Here is a 22,593-nt window from a genome sequence, read left to right on the forward strand (position 1 = left end):
CTTCCCAATCGGTCAGGGGGGTATCATGGACGTCCATAAAACACCAAAAAAAATGCAACGCGGCCTCTCCCGCGAACTGCTGCCTTCCGCCTCTACTGCGCTTCCTCAGCCGGCGCATCAACCGTCGCTGCCGCTTCTCCTTCAGCTCCTGCTCCTTCTACGCTGGCGATAGCCTCTCCATTGCCGTCGCCGCTGTCTTCCGCGTTTCCGTTTCCGTTGGCCCTGTTGGCCCTTTTAGCCCTTTTAAGCTCGTTTGCTTCTTCTCTCTGCCTGGAAAGCCTCAGCTCAGCCTGGATCGCCTTCTCCCTCCGGGCCTCCACATCCTCGCGCTTGACCAATTTCCTAAGACCGTCCGACGCCTTGATCATGTTATCGATACTGATGGCGTGGTTCGTCATCTGCCCGTTAATGTATGAGTACACAGCCACCGACGTCTCGCACTGTAGAAGCTGCGACTCGTTAAGCTTGAAGAGCGCCAACGCGACTTGGAACAGAAACGTGCTACCGTCGTTCATGCAGAGCACCACGTCCCACACGCGAAACAAAGCCTCGGCGGAAAGGCATCTCGTAAACACACTGAGGAACCATCCTAAGGTCAAGGCCTCGAGCTCGATGCTCAGCTCATCGAAGTGCTGGGAGAGCTTTGGAAGCACCTCGGCCACGTACTCCCGCAGAACAAGCTGGTCAGCACGAGAAGATCGAAGGCTGTGGTCATAGTAGCCAGCTGGCAGGATCTTCTCGATAATGCTCGACAGAATCCAAAAGGCGTCTTCTGCCGAAGGCATGATCAGCAGCAGGTTGGCCGCAATGGCATTCATGCCCTGGCAGTAGCCAACTTCAGGGTTGCGGCGAGCGTACGCCAACAGGACTTCGTTCAGCTTTGTGACGCCTGGTCCCTTGCGGAAGAAGATATTGTCGGTCAGCGTTCGATTGATGTCCGCCTGGATCTGCGAGACCACTATAGGATCATCCGCTTCGTCGAGGCGGGCAATGGTGTCCTGATAATAACCTGGGATCCGGAGAGTTGTGGCACCCGAGCATTCAGACCACACCTTTGCACGCAAGTTGACTGGGATGCCGCCGAGAACCAGGTTCCTGAGCTCCGTACGCTTGGCGCGGCCAACTTTGCCCTTGATTCCGAGGCCGGTAATCCCGATCAGTTCGCCGTCAGCCAGCGCTGCCTCGGGCAGGTTAACGGCAGGTCGCTCATACCGAGCCTCAGCTGCGGCCGCTGCAGCGGCTGCCGCGGCCTCGCCGTCCCGCCGCCGCTCGGCCCTAACCTTGCGCAGGAACTCATTCCAGCGGGCTGCCTTGTCTCGCTGCAAAGAATCATGCAACTCGCCCATGTGCTGGAGAAGCAGCTTCACCGGCTCGGTGTCGTCTCTAACAACAGTCCCCGCAGCTGCATCGTTCTCAACGGGCAGCGTTGCCTCGCTCTCGGTGACTGAAATCGTAGCGCTAGCAATGGGAACGAAGCCGCGCTCGTCAGCCGTAATGAGACCGGGAGACTTCATGCCAAGCTCCCCTCCCTCGAGCACCTCCAGAGACGGCGCGCTGAGTGCGGGGGTGTGAGACAACAGCTCCGTCGGGAATGTCGCCAACTTGAGGTAATCTTGCCACTTCTTGGGCTTGCCTTCGCTCGAGCGTTCCTCGGCGGAAGAAGGGCTGTCTGGTCGCTCCTCGCTGCCTCCGGGACTCGGAACTTGCTCTTCTTCAATCATCGACGGGGACAAATCCGAGCGTCCATTAGACAGCATCTCGGCCCGCCCTCCTAACTTATAACGGCGAGCCATCTGCGCCGCTTCACGCTGTCTCTTCTTCCTGCGCTGATCGTAGATAAACCCAAAACGGTCGGTAAGATACTCGCTACCGACATAGTTGTTGTAAATGTGTGTCAAGGTAGGGGGTTGCGTCTCGGGCGGGAGAATCGCATCCATTTCGACGGGACCATAGCTCTCCTGCCTGGGCGTGGCGCTCGTAGGGCTGCCCGTCATGGTGTCCCATCTCTCCTGAGGCTGCGTTCGCGCTGTAGTTGGCCCAGGAGGAGGATTGTTCATAGGTCCTGTTCGGCGCATAGCCATAAGTGCCTTGGGACCGCCCTGGGTAGAGACCACCCTGCTCGACTGAGTCGTCTTTGCACTAGATGTAGACGATGCTCGAATGGTCGACTGCGGCTGAGTAGCACTATTAGATCTGCCGCGGTTGAGGCCACCCTCGCGCGTATTGATGGCGCCTCCAGCGACCAGTCTCATGAGGCTGGCGGCGACTGAGGTGGACGCCTTGCGAGACCCAGGTGGACCGGACTGGATGCTAGACGCCCGACTCGGGGTTCTGGGCGGAACATTCTCGGGCGCAACGCTCTCCGGCGGCGGGCTGAACAGGTCATCCTGCAGGCCCGGCCGCCTGTCACCGTACGACTGCGCTCTGAGAACCGCGGCGGGTTTTGTGTCGTCTCCGTTGACGCTGTTGGGTCCGCTGTTCTTCCTGCTCGTGCCGCCCCAGAGAAAGTCCTTCCAGCCCCTCGTCGTACCTCGGCCATCAGCGTTGGAGGGGATGGAGAGATTGCTGGCGCGGACGGTTGCTTCATTGTCGGTCTGACCAAATACGTTGTAGATGACGGTGTCCTGCATAGCGTCGCTCATCAGATCCGAGAGGCCGCTCTCGTTGCGACGGTTGCCCGGGCGGGAGGTCTTGACATCGCTCTCGATGGCCCGCAATCTCGTCTCGAGGTCCAGGTTGGACAGCCCACATTCCAGAATGATCTTCCGCAGGGCCCTCTCCCTCTCATCGGCTTTCCTCCTCAGCTGGGCGATCTGAGCGTCGCGTTGTGCCAGGTCGGTCGCGAACTGCCTGATGAGGGGCACGGCGCCGTCTCTGGCAATCAGTCGGTGGATGTGTTCGTCGTTGGCATGGTGCAGGGCGCCAGGTATCTTGTGCGTCGAGATGGGCGAGTCCTCAAACAGCGCATCGCGGGCAGCCTGTTCAGCAGCGGAGGTGCTCCCGGTGAGGTTGCCCAGCAGAGAGAAGGCGTTGGACCTGGCGTCAGAGATCTTGCGGACGGTCGCCGGGGGCTCGGGCTCTGGGTCGGGGGTGACGGGGTCGGGAGGGAAGGAGGTGTCTCCTCTTGGCGAGTCTGGCGAGAAGGAGGGGAAGCTCGTCAGAGACTTGTCTTCGGAGGCGGCGACAGAGCTGGCGGAGCTCGAGGGCTGGGAGTTGAGCTTCGATCGTTTGCCGCGAACGGTAGAGGAGCGGGCACTCCTCATGGACGTTGCGCTCTGCTGGGAGATGGAGCGCGCAAGGGGAACTGAAGGCTCTGAGTCCATGGCTGGTGTTGGTTTTGGCGGGCGATGACACCAAACGTCATGGTTTCAAGAACAGTCGAGGGTTGGCTGTGCGAGCCAGCCGGGGCGACGGCAAGAGATGCTCAGAGTTGTTCCGCGGGGGATGTTATGCCATGCGGTGAAGGATGCGGTCGTTGTGTTTGTGAGTAAAGTAGCTGCTGGTGTGTTCGTGGGTGGTGCAGAGCAGGACAGGTGGAATAAGGGGAAGTCGACGTCGAGGAATGACAGACGCTAGAGGTCGAGGTAATAATGATAGCAACACCAGAAACGGGATGGGTTAGTTGGATGGCGCACAAAATGGCAGGCGGGACACTTGGACACACACATCCGTGGACACCCAGGTGCCAGAGCAGAGCGCGATGACGGTTTATGCAGTCAGGGATCCGGGACATGCCTGCCCGACACCTCACCTTGTCCTCAGTCCTCCTCAGTCAATGACCACCAGTCGCTGCAGTGGCTGCCCAGTGGAGGTGACTTTTTGGTGGAGGTGACTGGTGAGGGGGGGACCTTTACGGGTCTCTGATCGTTCTCTGGGGGTGCCATCCATAGGTTGCTTTTGTTGTGCTGTGCAGCGCGTCTTGTGCAGGCAGGTCGAGGGATGCGACAGGCCTGGCAGCTTCCATTTGGATTCCACGGCGTCCCAAGTACAGGTACTTGATCTTACCAATTTCCCACCAATCTTTGGCTGTGATGAGGCCCATCTCCATGTACCGCAACAGCCCCCTCTGATCCGCGATCACGATTACCTCAGGCGCCTCAGCTGCAGCCCAGTGCCCACTACCGCGTAGGACAATCCACTCCCACCTCAGCCCGGCCGACGATTCCACTAGGGACCCTCACCATCAATGCCTTATTACGGGCCGAAGCAGGAGGCAAATGTTGTGCATGCGCCCAAAGTCCCGTCTTCCAGCTTCGGCTCCTTTTCTTTTGGCTTCGATGGCTGAGCTGGATACATATCAAGGGTACTGCGCCTACACCAACGCAAGTAAACATCCAAATACCTGCTTCGTCCATCTATTACTCACCATCGTGGACACGTCAAGCATAACAAATAAAGGAAACAAGGAGGGTCTAGTGCCACATCACTAGCAGTTGGAAAAAGCTTCGGCCGGGCTGCTACCTACCTATTGCTAACAAACCCACAACACAAGCAACGCGCAACCTGGGAATACAAGGGACACACTCCCTCTGACACGGTACCTTACCCTTCGGGATGCAAATCAGGGCTCTTTAATAACGTGCCAACCCGCTCTCTCTGACCCCTTCCTCCCTCTCGGCCGGGTCCCCCGTCCTCGACAATCACCGCCAGCGCAGCCCTGCCATGCCTCTGCGTACCCAACAAACCCCAGTCTCCAAGGGCATTCCCTGAGTCTCATCGTCCCCGACTCCCAGTCTCACGCTCAGACGAGCACCAAAACGCAAAAGACGAAGCCCTAGGATGACCACGAGAAATCGAAGACGCGTCGTCTCGTGCCCCCGTCTCCTAATAATACAGCCTCAATATCGAGAGCCCTACCAACTTTGAACTCACACCAAAAGAACCAACTCATCTCCAAACCTCTACCTTCCCTGTCTGGGTTGCCTCCAACACCAATGACAAACAAGCAATCCCCCTCCCTCCACAAACAAAGACAATCCTGGGCTGGAATTTCTGCCCTCGTCCTCATCCCAACTCTTCCATTGCCCACGAGACCACCTCCCAAGGGAGGGCAGAAAAAAATGGCCACTGAGAACAAAAATCTAAGGGTCCTCCTCCATCGTAAACTCCGCGTCCAAACGAACCATCTGTCTGTCCCTTGTGGGTGTCATGTCAGGCACCGACTGGCACGCTCAATGACAAAAAAACAGACACACTCGGGCACCCAGCCTATTCCCGATTATCCCATCTCGGGCTCTCAGTAATATTACCACCTCATTTCAGGGGTCCTAGTGCCTATTTTAATCGCCCCCCCTCGCCGTCCCATCCCCCCCGCGATCAACTTTCCCGGCTGCGCGGTCGCCGGCCGGCGTGCCTGGTAGGTACGTCTGTCGTATGTGCCTGGCTGTTGTGTGTGTGTGTGTGTGTGTGTGTGTGTGGGCGACCTGCTCGATTCGCCGGACGATAATCTCCCTTGAAACCGAAAGAATTTTCCGGGACATGAGCGATTCAGGACACCTCGACACACACACACAACCAGCGTGCGACGCCCAGACCCAGTGTGCGCGCGCCAGAATGTCCATCTACTGCAGACTTATTTGCCCATGCAAAAAAATAACAAGAAACCTCGTATCGCGAGCGCGAGCACGAGCACGAGCCCGCGATGACGAGGTCGCTGGGGCGCAGATAGCAAGATAGATCGCCTCCGGGGCCGCCGGCTCGGCAATGCACCGTAACCTCGGCGCGAGTGGGTCCCGGCTGCACGGAAGGCTGCCGTCTGCCGTCCCGTCGTTGCTTTCCCATCTTCTGTTACATTCCACTGGATGGCAATGTCCGTGGAATTGCGATCAAGTCATGCACCCACGCCAAAAGCTTCACGTCAATCATCGCTCAGCCCAATCGTCATTGCACTTCAGATGCAAAGTCTGTATTCTCCGGACCTCTTGAATCAATGCTTTCTAACATCCCTATTCGTACAATACTTCCGTTTCGTCATTAAGCCCTGCTTCTTTTGAATGATTACCCAGACGCCTTTCCCGACCGTTGAAAGATTATCAATATGAACATGAATAAAAGCACACTCTTCCTGGCTGTGCTAGAAACGCCCCCCTCTTTTTTGCCATCATCATATAATACAATGTCCTGTGCCTCAAGCGAAGCTGTCCTCTGCGTTCCAGCGACTGCTGACCGCGCTCTTAGGGGCGGGTGACTGGCTCGGCTCGTTGGCCGGAGCGGTGACCCGAATGGTGGGGGAAGACCTGGCGGGAGCCTCGGCCGGAGCTTTGAAGGAAGACCGCGACAGCGGAGGCTTCGTCGAGCTCTTGGCTGGAGTCTTGGCTGCAGGTGAAGCTGGGACGCCGGCGCCATCACTGGGCAAGAGACCCTCTTGGACCAACGCCTGAAAAGCTGGGTCGCGTGCAAGCATAAGCTGCCGCTTGACGGGCAAGCCGTCAAGGAGCTTCAACCTCTTGCAGCAACCGACGAAAATGACCTGGTACAACCGACGGCGGAGACGGGTTGCCTCGTCGAGACGTTTGGAAAACACCTCGTCTCTCTGCGTATCGGCTTCCGGCAGGACGAATGGATCGGTAAAATTGCCCCGGTCTGCTGGGACCATAACCTGCACTGGCGGATAGAAGCCCTGAGTAATTGGATTGTCCCGCAGATCCAACTGCGTCAGGTGCGGGAAGTCCGTCAGGAGTTCCGTGACTGATGTCGAGTCCGCCAAGCGGTTGCCAGCAGCAAGAAGCTTCTTGAGCCGGGGAACGAATCGAATGGGTGAAAGATCGGCAACGGCGTTGAAGTTGAGATTCAACGATCGCAGATTTGGCATCAACAGCCCGAGGCCCTCTGGCAGACGGTGGAGCCCACAGTTGGCGAGCTCGAGTAGTTGAAGATTGAGGAAATCGACCTTGGGCTCGAAAGCGCCAATGTAGTTTCCGGAGAGGAAGAGCTTCCGAACTTCGTACGCCGAAGAAAGGAAAGACAGGTCCAGCTGGCCATCGCCACGCTGCTCTCTCAAAGATAAGCTGTCCAAGTGGCGAGCCTTGGTGAAACCAGTGATGTTCGTGATGCAATTCCTATCGGCATGGAGTAGCCGCACTGCAGGTAGACGGCCGATATCAAGCTCGGCGATCTCGTTGTCGTTGAGGTCCAGGTAGCGCAAACCGTCGAGGCCTTGCGCATCCTCTGCGGTGAATGCAAGAAGCTTGTTGCGGGGTAGTTTGAGGGTCTCGAGTGAAGAAAGCTGCCCGACTTTCAGTAGCTCTTTGACCTTATTTCCAGAAAGATCCAGTTCTGTAAGCCTGTGTAGCTTGGTGCCATCGAAGTCTGCGACTTCAATCAAGTTATTGCGCGCCCGCAACGACAGTAGACCATCGTGCTGGTTTAGGCCGTCGAGCGATGTCAGCTTGTTGTTGTCGGCCTTGAGGCTACGAAGGTGAACAAGGTTCTTCAGAGCTGACAGGCTTGTGAGATCGTTATTGGAGAGGTCGACGTATTGGAGGTTGGTGAGGTGATCCCATGACGTTAACTCAGTAATCATGTTGTTGGTGATCTTGAGCTGTCTGACTGATGCCGGTACTCCATCGAGATGACCAATGGAGTTATCGGATGCGTCAAGGCTCACCAAGCGACCACAGAACTCGTCCAACATGTGCAGGCTCGAGAGCCGCCTCTCGCTGACGTCCAGTTCTGTAAAGTCCTCCCAGTAGGGCTCAAATGGCTCAATCTCGGTCAATCGGTCGACAAGATCGCGAACTGTCATGGACATGACCTTCTTGGAGCCGTCTCCGGTGACGAGTCGCTGATCGTCTACAATATAGCTGACTTCGAAGCCAAATGACTTCTCGTTGTGGTTCAAAGTAAACTCGGACATGGGACTGAGAGACAGATTGCCAACGTGGTGGCTGATAAAAGCTCCTGCGTCAGGGTAAAGACCGCCGTTCCTAGTCTTGCCGGGCGTCTTGATGAGGAAACTAAGACTCCTTTCTTGGTTTTCGTGCGAGACGTGGCTAAGGGCGCTGTTATCAGCAATGATGCTGACTTGCCTCTCCTCGGCATTGTCGACAACGCTGTCTTCGTCTCGTTCGTCAATACGAGAAACGGGGCGCGGAACAAAGGACTGGCCACGCAGGGAGAACTGCCTGGAAGGGCCGCGTGCCGGGGCGGTACAAGGCCGGGGTTGCAACAAGTTTCGACGGGCGGCTTTTGTCAAGCTCTGGTACTTGCTGCGCTTAGATTCCTCCAAGACGAACTGAGAATCAATAAAGCTGCCTTCGTCGTCCTCGAGGCTGTCAATGTCTTCTGCCGCGACATCCTGAATAATGGAGGCAATTGGCGAAGAGAAAGAAATCGTCATTCGTCTGCGAGACGGCGAGGAGTCGGTAATGCGATCCTCATCGAGTTGTATCTCGTGCTCGACCTCTCCATCAGGTAGCTTGCTTCCGAGTTTCGTGAACTCGGTTCGAGCTTGCGCCGCAATGTCCTTCGGTAAGGTCCCATCTGGAGATAGAGTGACGAAACCTTTGCCTGACGGGTTCCTAGGAGTGCCAAAGGAGCCAGCAGAGCCAGGTGGTGACAGCGACCAATCCGCCTCGTTTGCTTCGGCCTCCTTCTGGGCTGTCACAATCCGCAAGTGCTGCATCTCCTTAGTCAAATCAACAGACAGGTCCGGAATGCTCGCGAAAGGATCGTCCTCGCTGTCTTCCGAAGGAAGCACGTGAGAGTGTAAGTGCGCACTTCTAGGACGAACACTTTCCCCCTTCCGCTTGATCCAGATGTTTTGCTGGCGGTCCAGGTACATGCTACCCACTTGGTCCGGGATCAAATGGGACACGCTCTGAGGCATGATGGTTTTTCGTGACTCGGAATTGCGGGAGGAGCCTGTGTGGATAGTTCGGGTGGTGGATGCTCCAGATGAGTGGGTCGGGTAGTCGTCTGCATCAATGGAGTCCATCGGTCTATTTGGGTTGGCGCTGATGCGGATGTTTGGGGGATCGCTGATAGTCTCATCGCCTCCAAGGTATTGCAGCTCTTCAGTGTTAGCTCTTTCACGGCTTCGCTCCTCGATTTGCCGTTCAACTTCCTGTGCCACACGAATGGCGTCTTGTGCCTGGTCCATAGATCTCAGTGATGAGGAGATGACGTCGCCCATGTCACTCAGTTCCTGGTACTTCTTCAAGTAGTCGAGGATGTCGGGGTTCTCCTGTCGCTGCGGTGCCCTCTGTACGGGTTTCCCCTCGCGGCTAGGAGGCCGTGAGAGCGGCTCTCTTGTTGACTCCTCGTATGAGTCCTCATCAAAGACCGGACTGGGCTCGCCAAATTCCGCATCAGATTCCTCAACACTCGTCAGACCACTCGGGGCCTTGGCTCCATTCCTGATCATCGCCATGATCTTGCCAGCCTCGTCCAAAAAGTCTTGGGTCCTGATGGATGGCTTTCGGTCCGTATCGAGAGTGCCATTGCGATCGTTGCCGCTCGTCGTGAGCTGAGAAGCGCGGGTGGGAGAGCGGCGCGTCGGTGGCTCCTCGAGCAGGTAATCCTCCGGAAAGTAGTCATCTCTCTGCATTGACGACCTTGAGCTCGGCGTTGGAGTTCGCGGGCGGAGAATATGGCGATTAGCCAGCACACTAGGATGAGCTCTTTGCTGCATGCTCCCCGGACGGGCGTCCTTTCGCTTCTTGCCCATCATGCTCTGCATCAGGGCGTGAGACTCATGAACAGGCTCCAGCGCTTGAAAGCGCTCTTCACGTCCGTAAGCAATATCAGACTTGTGCAGCGTCCTCCTTCGCTTCGGAGTTGGGTCTTTTGATGGCGAGGTCATTGGCCTCTTTCCCTCTGAACCAGTGTCGCGTCTGTGCGGAGTTCCTAGTAAGAGGGAGTCGTCCAATGGGAACCGAACATTTCCTCTCTGAACACTGCCCTCACTGCCGAATGAGACTTCCCGAGTGTGTTTTGACGATGAATCCGTCGTCGTCGCAGACTTCGCTCGCTTCCTGGGGATAAACATTGACTCCTCTTGGCCTGGAGAGCCTGTGATATTCGCGAATCGCAAAACAGACTCTTCAAAGCCAGAGAGTCCATCGAAGTCGCCCTCGTCGTAGAATTGTGACTCCTCATCATCGCGTCGAATGGAAATTTCTTGATCGAACTGATAACCTTCCAAATCGCCTGCGCCGAACTGACTGACGGATCGTGAACTTGCAGCAGTCTGCTGAGCTGGCACGGAGAGGTAGCCCACGGGGGCAGTATGAGGTCTAGGCTTCTCAGTCAGTCTGGAAGCATCCCCAGAATACGCGCCGCTCAGTGATTGTCGCGATGAGCCTGACATCTGGTCCTCAAACTGGCTAATGCGACGGAGAAGCGTTTGGTTGGTGAAGGTGTCGTAGGGCCCAAACAGCTTCAGCGGGCTCGTGCTGTTGGTCCCGGCTGTTGCTCGCTTGTCAGGACTCGGATGAGGTGCTATTGGAGGTGGGGGGCTTTGAGAGCCATATCGCATCGTTCCCTGCCCCGGCGAGTAGGTCCTGACGCTGGGGAATTGCTTGGGGGTGCTAGCTTGCAGAGATTCTTCGGGGAACATCTCAGATGTATCGACGCGCATGCCGGGACTCAGACCCCGGTATCTGAATGACCCATCACCAGACCTGCCACCACGCTGCAAGTTGAGAAAGCCTCCCTTGCGCGCATAGTCTTCGGTTGTGTCCACCTTGTCGTTCTCGGGCTCGTCCTGCGTTTCGTCTGCGTCGAACTGAAGCTCGCCTTGAGAGTCGAGAAGCATCTGGTCAATGCGAAGCTTCTCAAGACGATTTTGAAGCTGGTCGATGGGCAGTTCGGTAGGCGCAAAGGGCTCTGCGTCGCCCTCCTCGCCTTTTGGGCGCATGAGTGTAAGCACTATCGGGCTGAAATCCTCGTTTCGGATGACACTATGTCCGCTCGTCTTTCTCGACGCGTCGTTTGGGGGTGCGAGGCCGGTGACTGAGGTGTCTGCAGTGGGAACACTTTCTTTCACGGTGGGTTCGGTCGGCTCTTGAGGATGGCTGTCTTGAGGCGCACTGAACTCGCTAAGTTTGCTTTGGTCGAGCGTATCGTCCGCCAACTTGTACGTGACTTGAGGCGGTCGTATCCTAGGACTGGGGCTTGGACTTGGATCCATCTGGCTTCTGCCGTCGGACTCCTCCTCCTCCTCCTCGCCTGTGGTCACGTCTGCGCGGCCGAAGAACGGGGGGCTCGAAGGTAATGTCGACTCGTGGCGGGGGCTCTGATCTGCCAGGCTGGTGTCCTGGGGTGTTGGCGGCTTGAACATGTTCTCAAGACCTGCAGCAGCAGAGCAGAACAGATCTCTTTGTTCGCCGTACGCAACGTCCCCATACACGAGCCTTCGCTTCCATTCCGGTGTGCTGCCTACGTTCTTCAGTGGGGACGATTTTATCGACTTGTGCTGCACTGTGTTATGAATAACAGAGCCATTTGTGGAGGCCGAAAGCGCGCGACTGGGTTGGCGAGATAGTTCGGAGGGCTTGAATTCTCGAGAACGCTTCGGGGTAGGTCGTCGTTGGGAAGAGAGTGGCAGGTTGACGTCGTTTGTGCTTCGTTCGCTGAGGACTCCGACGCTTTTTTCAGTGCCGGCACTCGACGGTCGTATCCTACTGACAGGGAGTGGTATGCGACTGCCGGCTCCCTTGCCGTTGGGTGTTTTGTTGTTTTCGCTTGGTTTCAAAGGCGGCAGGGCGGACGGCGAAGCCTCAGATCCAGCCTGGGAAGGCCAATCCTCGGAGAGGGAGTCAAGCCAAGCGGGAGCCATGATGTAAGGGCTCGTGCAATCGGAATAGTGGGATATTGGTGGTTATAAACTGTCCATCGGGGGATATAAACGGCTGCAAGAGGCGTCGCGGTTTGCGGGGTGTGTTGTTGCGATGGATGCGATTTGTTTACGCGGGCAGTTGCAATGGGAAGGTCGCCAAAGTGAAAATGCACGTGGAAAAGATGCAGAATGGCAAGCTGAACAGAATGGCGAAAGGACTGGCAGCACAAGCACCGTGGCAGCCTCCGCTGGGGTGCGGTGAGGTCCCGTCGTGATGGTTTGTTGTATTGTGAAGTTGTAAAACGTATTGTATTGTTACTCGTGGGGAACGCGGTCGAGCCTTCGCGTCAGTGTGTTCCGCTGTTTGGTAGTGGCCGTGGAGTGTGTGTGGTGCACTGGTGCAGGTTTGGGGCGGCGTTATGTCAATCGCTCCAAGGGTCGGATCCCAGAATAAACAATTGGATAAAGACCATTTTTAGCGTGCTTTTCGCAGCGCAATGTTATGCTCAGAGTGGTGGGTGCGCGTTGCTGTGTCAACCGCCACGACACCAAATTCCCCGATCCCCCGATGGCGCTATCGCTGTATCGAAGTCGTGGGGGCGCATGCTTTTCTAATCGCATCTCTTATGTAATCTCGCGCCTCAGTGCGATGGCTGGAGAGTCTCGCCTTCCAAACGCCAGAATAAAGAAGAGTGGATACCACTTAACACGATGGCCCGTGCACAAGCGCGTCTGTCGCGTCGCCGGGTGAACATGAAGGCCCGCCCGACCCATCGCCTCTTTGTCCAATTTGGGAGCCCATGTTTGTCCGCGCTGGAGGCGACGACCGACCTCTCTTTTCAACGACATCCCGCACTCCGGACCACCGCCCGGCGCCGATGCGACCGCCCAGCGTACCGAACCACTTAAAATCTCCCGATACCGATCAAAGTTCATGAACAGCCGAACCCCTCCTCGCCATGAGTTTCGCCAAAGACTGGCGAGTCCAGTTCCTGGACGACGAGCCGTTCTGCGACCCAGCTCGCGATGATGCCGAAGTCTTTTGTGAAGGATCCGACGACGAATATTACGACAGTCCAGAAGAGAGAAGACGCCGGATTGAGGATGCCGCCCACCGATATTTAAGCGGCCAAGCCCCCGTGCTGTTGACGTCGGTACTACGAGGCCCGTTTGAAGGACCAGATGCGAAAGGATGGGTCAACCCATGGCGGTCGAAGAGAAGCAGAAACCCACCAGTCGCCGTCGTGGAGACTGTCGCCGAGGCTGAGGTTGCCGAGAGTGAGCTATCAGACGCCGGTGACACGGGATCTTGCCATCTACCCAGCCCCCGGAGCCTGGACCAGGTCGGGGTCACGGCCAACCCGCATATGACAGCAGAGGATCTCGAGAGGGTACATGCTTGGAGGAGTGCGACGGACTCAGCAATACAACCAGACGACGAGCCAACTTGGTCATTTGCAAGCGATATTTCTCTATCGCAGTCTCAATCTCACAGGAAACGCCGTTCTATGGGATCAGACTGGCTCAAGCGGAAGGACAACAAACGTCGGAAAGCAGAAGAGGAAGATGTTGAAGGTGCATCCATTGTCGCCTTGCCTAAGACGCAGCACCCTGGTCAAAGCCGAGATCTTTCTCAGGATATGTATGGGACACTACCTCTGATTATGGACGAGACTGCGCAAAGCCTGCCGGGTACCCAAAGTCAATCAAGGTCTTCCAGAAGGGCATTGCAAAGGTCGAACAAATCTTCATCACAACAACTCCCGCCTCAAACACCAGCCAAACCCACTGCCAGCCCCGAGGAAGAGAACCCCGCCCCGCTGAGCACACCCATTCAAACACCTCCATCTGCGAAGATGTCAAAAACGACTCCACAAACAAACGCGAGAGAAGAGGCACCCGCAGAGGTCGATGTGGAGATGCAAGCGAAGGATACTCACGACAGCATTGAAGTTAAAATCGAATTGGAGACTCAAGAGGATGAAAGCTTTCTGTTTCGCGCACGGCCCAGAAGCCGTGGTACTGCTGCCAATGCCAGTGTTGCGATCAACGACGAACATCATTCCTCTTTCTCCGCCCCCGCGATGCCAGACACCGAGTCGGAGTCGGAGTCAGAGTCAGATTCAGAACCAGCCGAAGAAGCTATGGACCTTGACGGGGAAACCTGCTTTCCTGACGACACCAAAGCGACCTCGCCTGAGTCTAGTAGAGCCGGTGAGAATCCGAAGGAGGACGTCGCAGACAACCGCCAGCCTGATGCGGGAACCAAGGGGACATTACTTCAACTGGCCGCAGATTTGGCCTCGGGTATTGCTATGAGGAGAACGGTCATCTCTGAGACTACAGATATGGCAGAGACAGTTCATTGTGCAGTTGCTACGAAGCAAAAGGAGACTAATGCTCAGGACGAGCCAGTATCGGCCAGTCAGGAACGGACGATAGTCGCGCAACCTGAGTCGCCACAGAAGCAGAAGCATACTCATACTGAACCCGGCAACGAAGAGGTGCCGGCCGAGCAAGAACAGACGGCAGCGGTGCCACTCGATTTGCCGGAGAAGCAGAGGGCATCGACACCCAAGCAAGTCCCTCCCCAACCAACCCCAGCCGTCGTACTAGACCAACAAACTGCTGCCGCCGTTTCTCCGGTCATGCAGGATCTTCCCGTCAGCAGTGCCGCCCAGGAGATTTCGCAACAAAGCCCCTGGTCGAAAACCGAAATGCCTCGCCCGAGTAGTCCTTGTCCTCCTGCTCAATCGGCGGAACATCAGGATCACAGCTATACGACGGAGACACCCATGGGTGGACAAAAGTACACCAATCCAGAGACGCCCATGGTTCAAGACGACGAGTTCGAACCTACACCAATGAATTCCAAGCACATGCCCCACTCTGAGTCCATGATTGGGATCGTCCGGACAGATATTCAACGGTCTGAAGACTATGCATCATCTAGCATTCAACCCGACGACGTCACCCCCGCGCGTGAGAGCCCAGCTCTCCCAGCATCTCAGCAAAGTCCTTGGAAGGCGGACGTACCTGCCGTTGCCCCAGTGCGCCAGCTTCAATCGATTCGGGAGAACAGCCAGCACAGCTTCCTAGATCCCAGCTACCAGAGCCCCTGGGCCTCGAGCCCGGTCAAGATGCGTCAGGCTGCTGCAGAAGCTTTGGCCTTCAATTCTTTCAACAGCCCCATGCCCGCCTCACCCTCGCCGCTTGCCTCGTCAACTTCAGCATATGTGCCCACGCCCTTGGCCGAGCCCGTCATCGAACAGGAGTCAGTACCTCCCATGGAGACTGTGAGAGCTTCGACGCCTGAACCGATCCTTGAGATCAAGCGTTTTGCCAACTTCATGTCACCTTCTCCTGAAAGGCCTCGGCGCCAGCCTAAGAGGGCGCGCGTGAGTGGGGGCCATCTGCCAAGCACGCAAAACCTGTTGGCAGCCACAGTCGACAACCCCTGGGACGCGACTCCCAGACCAACCAAGCGTGTCAGATGGGTTCCGGAGGTTGAGGGTGGTGAATTCCCTGACAGCAGTGACCCTGCCACCCCCTTGGTGAACAGGACAGCCTCTCCGCCGCCAGAGTTGGCAGTAGCAGATCTTCCCACCGGTGAAGATGACCAGTTCCAGAAGCACTTCCAGGCGGTCTCGCGCAGGACCAAGATCACCCACAGGCTCCTCCCGTCCGCATCACAGCAGGTTCTTGAAAGCCCCGGGCCAATGGCCATGGCCGAAGCCTTTGTCACAGCGGACGCCCTTGGAGCAAAAGCAGCGGCGCCCGAGGCACACATGGTGGCGCACGATGTACCGAGAGCCTCGCAGCAGCCACTTCAGCTGGTGTCCCAGGAGGTCGATGACGTGGACGCTGTGCTCGAGAATCTTAATGAGTTCATCGATATGTGCGATGTCCAGGCCGATCTCGAGCGCACCAAGGAAGAAGAACGACAAGAACGGGAGAAGCGGGAGCGCGAGAAGCAGGATCAGCAGAAGAATGGCATCACGAGTAGTCAACTCTTTGGGAGGTTTTCCAGTGGGGGATTCCTAGATGCGGGCGTGTGGGACTGAATCAGCCATCGAAGGAGTATCGCTGATATGTTAACATGAGGGAGGGGCAAGGTGTTCAAGCGCTTATCATACCATGTAAACTTGCTTTTCAAGCGTGGTGTTTAGGGTCATTACGATACATAGCATGGGTCAGAGGGATCGCATGACGAGCAAGAGGCTGCGTAGATGCTTTGTTTAAAGGCGTGCTTGCTGTGTTGCCTAGCATAGATACCCAACCCAGATGGATCGAAAGAGAATATTGAAGCTCAGTCAAGAACACCTTCAGCTTGCGTGTGTCCTTCGGTAGTCCTGTGTCAAATACTTCCCCAGTTACGAGGGGAGCCGTGCTGTGTGAAGTGGCTTGGACGAGCAGCTGAGTGTGGGTCAAGTGAGGTGAAGGTGAAGGTGAACAACCATTGGCGCCTGCCTAAGGCACACGAGACCGCTCCTGCCTCAAGCAACGGCTAATCTCACCTGCCTTTATCACGAGCCAGGCGACCGTTCTGCTCAACCGCGCTATCAGACTTGCCCTGGGAACAACTTGCTCAACGGGTCAATCGACCTGATGTGTGAGTGGCTGCCAGGGATCACAGGTTCGGAGCCCGGCGAGGACTTTTTTTTGGGTTTTGATTTTGGGCTTCCTCGCCTTTAGATCATATTTCATGCCCCAGCTTTCATGCTGGATGTCTCGTGCATTGGTATTCCTCTGTGGGCGTGCTGGGCTTTACTGATTTCAAAGTCGTTGAAAACATGTATATAGAATGAATGGTACAACGAAGCGTCATGCCGAAAATTATTCATTGATGATGCTGACATTGGAGAATGGGATGCCCAAGATGCAATCTGTGTCGTTATAGCTGTTATTGAGGCAACTAACGACGAAAGTGGGAAAAGATGGAAAGTCTACATTCTCAGGTTGCAGCTTAATCAATACAAGTCGCCGAGCCGCAAAAAAAACACGTCGACGAATATGCAGTCTTGTCTGCGGCGTTTTCTCTCCGAATACAAAGCTGCAGATGAAAGACACTACCTGCAAAGATATGTCGTGGTTTATTAAGTGGATTATCATCTGAATCGGATAATATAGTAGGAACACATGACCGGCACGTTGCCTCCACCTCAAAGGCCGTGTAGAAAACATACCACAGAAGCGTTACATTTCGTCGTGCTGCACAGTTCTCAGAGAACCAGTGTCGCTGATATATATACCTCTGAGAACAACACCAGACGTTATCAGCTTGGTAGATCTGCATGAAGAGGTTCATGCTTAAGATCAGACATTTAAATACAGGGTAGATGCAGCTAGATCGTTTGAAACGGCAAATCGCATGGAGCGATCTATGCAGCGTAAAGATGTGACAGACTGAGTGTCATTTCGTCGTACTTCGCTATAAACATGCTTCTACTTCTATTATGAAACGTGACACACTCACATCGGCGAGTATTTTGGTTTGTGTCGGTGGAAATACACCTCCACGGACAGATATCGTGGACAGAGCCAAGCAAGGGATAATTGACATTCACGTCACATCGCGGGGCTGAGGCCAGCTCACAGCATAGAGCTCATGAGTTGACACCACGTCAAGCACGATCTAGCAGCCCAGAATTGACGCCAAATCCGGCGATCATTGTCTTGTGGAATTTCAAGGTCGTACAGACCACGCCCTGTTATACTGGGACCGACTTTCTTTGGCTCTCAGGAAAGATAGCGTGGTCTCCAAAGACAATTTTGAGGCATCTTCCATGCGTCCCTTCGACCGCCTTGAACATAGCGCATAACCAGCATACCATCAAGCATGTCTTGTGAAACGCTGCGATAGCGCGGACACTAACACAACACCAGGAGAGTCCAGGGCGCTGTATCGAAGGCAATATGCGGCATTTGCATGCCTATAAATGTGACATGTCAGCTGGGTACACTGAAGAAATTTTTTAAAGATAATTATCTCACGAAAAGGTTGCGGGAGGGGCAATAGGACATGTTACCGTCGAGATTGTTGCCGTGAACGCAGTGCGTCCACGTCAATCCATGAGATACCAAATTCTTCCACAAGCTTCACAACCAGCCGATTGTGAAAGACCATCAAGATATGGCCTTGGTCATTCGTATCCTGCGGTTCATAGACTACAGGAAATATATTTGAGGCATGGATCTGAGAGTTGAATTCGTTAAACAAACAAATCTAATCAGCGTTGTTCCTGAAAAGCTCAGTAAAAAGTGCGAAAGTGGTGCTTTCAGCCGGCGTTCACATATGCCATTCATGCAAAAGGCATGGCGATGATTTGACGTATAGATAAGAACACCTCCCCGAATAAGTAGCAAAAGATGAGGTATACTCACACTCGGACGCAAGGAGAGAGAGATTATCTCAATAACTCTTATTCCAAGTTGTCTGTCGCACATGCCTGGGCTATCACCATGTCTTGGTGGCAGGACTGGGAAGCTTGAGAAGCTTACAAAAGTTTGATTTGCTTGCTGAAAGACGATAGATCTTTTTAAAGGTGTAGTGGCCGGTGGTTTGCGTCTCACTGGATGGCTGATAGAGTCCGGCTTAGAGAACGCCAGAATGGGTCACAACGAGACCTCAGTGCCGTAATCATAACTACACCAGCGGCCTCTTCCAAGATCGGCCAGACCACCCACCTCTAAAAACTACGCAAAACAGAGGACAATTTTGCGATCCCAGAAACGACCTCGAAACAGAAATATCTGCCCATGCTGTATTAGGTTGTCGAGCCCTGAGATTTGTGGATGGAAATGTAACATAAAAAATGACCTAGCCTGCAGTGTCGTAACAATGGAAGCTGTCATCTTGGTGAATACCACTTTTCTCCGGCCTTCTCTTCGCGCTCAAAATTCCACTCCAAGTCTTCGAATCTCGCTGCCCTCTCAAACCACGCTTCATAGATATCACCTACACTAAGCTTCATGCACCCATCGTAGTTGACCGGGTCCTCAACGCCCTGGAAGCGTTTCGCGGCGCGTGAGTTTACGAGCCAGACGTAGGAATTCTCATACAACGCATTCCGGGCCTATCAATCGTGTCAAAGTAGGCCTTACTTACAAAGCAACAGGGCCCCTACCATTCTTTCGGCACGACTCACTGGCTCCAAGTGCGGCGTCTCATCGGGGAGTGCAGCGAGCGAGCAGAGAGAACCTTCGTCGATGACTAGAAAGTCGCAGAACCGGGGGCTATAACGGCTGTTAGTCTCCATGTCGACATCGCTGAGAGTGTTACCACGCCAGGTCTCAAAAATCTCGACGAGCGACTTGATGTCTTGCTGGCTGGCGCTCGTCAAGTTGGGATAGTGCCTAAGCGCTTTTGAATACCCGCCCTGGTCCTCAACAACGTCCACGGCGAAACGTCTCGCGATCTCCTTAGTGACTGAGGCGTCGGACTTATTACTCCTCAAATAGTCGATATACACTAGATACTGGGTTACCCATCGCTTCATTTTCTCAATCACTTCTTGCCATAAGGCGTTGGATTCCTCCGAATACGCGGTGCGTAATACTAAAGGGGATGTATCAGTTGAGTGGAAATCTGGTGAATATGAAGGTAGGAGGCTCACTTGTGTAGCCCCACGACGCCTGAGCATACGTAAGACCTAGATTTGCACACCGGTGGTAGGAGTCATAGAGCTGGTACATGTTAATCATGGCGTTCTTGTCTTTGTCGCTGTTGGATGGATGCATGTAGAGCTTGAAGAATTCACCGGTTGGCGGAGGGAATGTCTTTGGGCTTGGCATTGTGATTTGTGGACGCTCTTTTCGTGTTGGCGTTCCTGATGCGTGCTGGTTTTGTAGTTGGGAAACGTTAAGGAGAAGGTGGCAGCAGGCAGGGGCTGGGCATCAATAACGCCCTGGTAAAGGTACCGATCCAAGCCAACATATAAAAAATTGCAGGGAACAGAAGGTGCGGCGTTGACACATGGAGCTCGCAAACCAACAACTGCGATACGAAGCTTGAATACCAAGCTCGATTAGGCAGACGGAGCGGAGGAAGGACGCTGAGGCAATCTCGCCCGCATGGATTCCGACACTGTGATACTGCGGAAGACTCTGATGCCTTTGGAACAGACGATGATACATGCCGGGAAAAAGACAGTCGCTCATTGCGTGAAGAGCACACCAGCCTCAAGACGCTTGCTCCCCTTTTAAACTGACGAGTTCATCCGAATCGCAGCTGTGGATATCTCCAGCAGACCAAGAAGGCATCAAGCACAACAGCCGTCGCGTCCATCTCATCCAGCAGCATCAACCCACGCACTCTCCCACCCAAATCCCAAGTTGCAAGAGTGAAATTTTCCTTCTGCCTGGATGCCTCAAAAAACCCAACCCAGCGCGCTCCCAAACCCGCTCTTTCCACCCATTTCACCACGATGCAGACTTTTCAGGCAGCACCAAGTACGTACACACCGCACCCACCCTCCAACCCCCGAATTCTCATTGGCCGAAAAACCTACTGATCGCGGCACACGCCCGCCCCACACCCCTCCCCTCTGCTCTTCTATATAAACCTCTCTTCCCTCCGGCTCTCTTAGGATTTTCTTTCTTCTTTTTTCTTCATGTCGACAATACTTCAGAGAATCATTTCTATAGTATTCGACCTATTCTTGGTTCCCTACAGGAGCCACAGATCCCACCCTGGTTGATGAGTGATATCCTCGGCACCCTAGAGTGAAGAACTCTGGTTGCTCTCGACCTGTCCGCAAGGATGGCGGCCGGCGATTCGTTCGCAGGCTGTATAGAGAGCGGTGATGATCTCGTCCCCGTCTGCGGTCTTGCCCTTGTGGCGCGCGGGCGGGGTGGGTGTCGATGGACGTCTGACAGGCTTTTTTTTCTTTTTCATTGCGCGCTGGGGTGCTGTCCCTGGTCGTGAGGAAGAAGATTTCTCCCATCTGAATTCCTCGGTTGTGTGTGGTGGAGGCAGTCCACGTGTAGGTGACGCGAGGTCACGCGATTGGGCAAGCAACATCGTGACATTACCAATTCCTCCCTCCCCACTGCGTAAAGCTCCGTGAGGATCGCCTGCTCAATTGTCATGACTTGGCAAATTCATGCCTGCAGCAAGGTCAATCGCGGGTGACCCGCGTGGGAAGGAACCATTGTGCATTGTTTCGTGAACTCGGAAACATTTTCAACCAGGGAATGGCTTGGGAGAGCAAGCTTCTATTTTTATCTAGCGCCAATCTTAGCTTCCACATTCCCATGAAAGAACCATCCAACGTCAATGAAACCAGAGAACGCCGTAACTCTAAATAATGTTTCTTTTCCCTATTTTCTCGTGATGTCGTTTGTGAATTTCTAGTATGACCTTCCCGCGACGTAGCTCTGTGGCCTTGCGTTCTCGTGGTATCCCCACGGCCGCGGGATCTCCTCGACGCCGCCCTCCTCGCTGCGCGGCGTGAACTGGTCAAACGAACCCGACGACCGCGGCGGCCGCGGCATGGCTACGAACTCCTCGTGGTCGCCCTCGACGAAGCCCTCGCCCGCGAACCAGCCGTTGGCCTGCGCGGCAGCGGCGCTGAGGTTGAGGTTGCCCTCGCTGACGGAGCGGATCTGCTGGCCAGCCCAGGCGACGGCGTTCTGCGGCGTGAGGGCAGAAGTTCCCGCGGGCCTCAGCACACCTTGTGTAGTAGGAACAGGTCCGCTGGGGACCCTGTGGATGGGGCGGCCCTTGGGGGCGGCGTCGATGTCGAAGAAGGCGGCGTGGACGCAGACGAGGGCGGCGACCTTGACGATGGTGAGGACGACGCTGAAGATGGAGGAGAAGGCCCAGAGGGCGACGAAGGCGGCGGCGGCGGCGAAGCCGGTCATGAGCTGCTGGGACGAGGCGTATTTGCGGACGCCGAGGTCGCGGGCAATGTCGCGGCCGTTGTAGGACTGGAGGAAGAGGCCGCCCTTGACGACGCCGAAGAGGGCGGCGAGGACGAGCCAGTGGGAGGTGAGGAGGGTGCCGACGAGGAGGATCACGTAGGCGTTGCCGTGGCGGGGGAGGTTCGTGGACAGGCGGGCATGGAGGACGTCCTGGGAGTTGGGGAAGCGGAGGTTGGAGGGGTTGAGGAGGTTCGTGACGGGCGTGTCGGGGAGGGCGAGCTCGAAGGAGGAGGTGGTCATGGGGGTGCCATTGGGGGTCGTGGGAGCAGCAGAACCGCCGCCGGTGAGGTTTGAGAGGTTCGGGAGGGCCTGGAAGACGCTGTATGCAGACGAGAGGTTGCTCAAGAGACCGGCCGGGGAGACGCCAAAGGTGCTGCCGCTGCTGGAGTTTTTGGTGCTGGCGACCTCGGTGCTCGTGCTTGTGGCCGCGGCGGTGGTGGACGAGGTCTCGCCGCCGGTTGACTTGCGTTTGCGAGGCATGTCGCGGGGATCTTTGGGGGTTTTGGAGGGCTTGGAGACGACCTCGGGGGCCTTTGAGGATCGGGAAGACTTGGAGGATTTTGAGGACTTGTGCGTCTTTGTCGAGCGTGTCCCGGAGCGTGATCTCGAGCGGGGTCTGGAGGAGGACGAGGAAGAGTCCTGGCCGCGGGCGGAGGGTCTGAGAGAGTCCTCGCTATCATCCCATTTCGAGTCCCGGCGGGATGATGATGATGGGTAGCTGTAGGGGTCTTCTCTACCCATTTTCGGCGATTTGGGGCGTGTGGGCGTGTGCGTTCTTCTTTGCCTTTTGTGTCGGGTGTCTGAGTGTGCGTCCGTGTGTCGAAGCTGTCCAGAAGAAGCTTCTGAGGAATGCTGTCTGCCGAGGAACGAGTGAACGAAAGTGAGGGGCA

General features: G+C 55.5%; 5 protein-coding genes across 5 annotated transcripts; 1 reads left to right on the forward strand and 4 right to left on the reverse strand.

The window, feature by feature from the left end:
- Positions 1-92: 92 nt before the first annotated feature.
- Positions 93-3,323, reverse strand: CGGC5_v009998 (TBC domain-containing protein; the record flags this gene model as incomplete). Its single annotated transcript, XM_032034786.1, has 1 exon — positions 93-3,323. The coding sequence occupies one exon, from the start codon at positions 3,321-3,323 to the stop codon at positions 93-95; it is 3,231 nt and encodes a 1,076-aa protein (XP_031886001.1).
- Positions 3,324-6,127: 2,804 nt separating this feature from the next.
- cdc11 (Septation initiation network scaffold protein cdc11) lies at positions 6,128-11,779 on the reverse strand (the record flags this gene model as incomplete). Its single annotated transcript, XM_032034788.1, has 1 exon — positions 6,128-11,779. One exon carries the CDS (start codon positions 11,777-11,779, stop codon positions 6,128-6,130), a length of 5,652 nt encoding a protein of 1,883 aa, XP_031886003.1.
- A 959-nt stretch (positions 11,780-12,738) lies between these two features.
- On the forward strand, positions 12,739-15,843 carry CGGC5_v010000 (uncharacterized protein; the record flags this gene model as incomplete). The annotated part of the gene is made up of 1 exon (XM_032034790.1): positions 12,739-15,843. The coding sequence occupies one exon, from the start codon at positions 12,739-12,741 to the stop codon at positions 15,841-15,843; it is 3,105 nt and encodes a 1,034-aa protein (XP_031886167.1).
- Positions 15,844-18,630: 2,787 nt separating this feature from the next.
- On the reverse strand, positions 18,631-19,573 carry CGGC5_v010001 (uncharacterized protein; the record flags this gene model as incomplete). The annotated part of the gene is made up of 4 exons (XM_066152247.1): positions 18,631-18,855; positions 18,907-19,015; positions 19,154-19,337; positions 19,396-19,573. The coding sequence occupies 4 exons, from the start codon at positions 19,571-19,573 to the stop codon at positions 18,631-18,633; spliced, it is 696 nt and encodes a 231-aa protein (XP_066008375.1).
- Positions 19,574-21,130: 1,557 nt separating this feature from the next.
- CGGC5_v010002 (uncharacterized protein) lies at positions 21,131-22,444 on the reverse strand (the record flags this gene model as incomplete). The annotated part of the gene is made up of 1 exon (XM_032034792.1): positions 21,131-22,444. The coding sequence occupies one exon, from the start codon at positions 22,442-22,444 to the stop codon at positions 21,131-21,133; it is 1,314 nt and encodes a 437-aa protein (XP_031886165.1).
- Between the last annotated feature and the right edge of the window lie 149 nt (positions 22,445-22,593).

The sequence above is a fragment of the Colletotrichum fructicola genome (genome assembly GCF_000319635.2).
Source record: "Colletotrichum fructicola Nara gc5 chromosome Unknown KSG_Nara_v1_contig05, whole genome shotgun sequence".
Taxonomy (NCBI): Eukaryota; Fungi; Ascomycota; class Sordariomycetes; order Glomerellales; family Glomerellaceae; genus Colletotrichum; species Colletotrichum fructicola.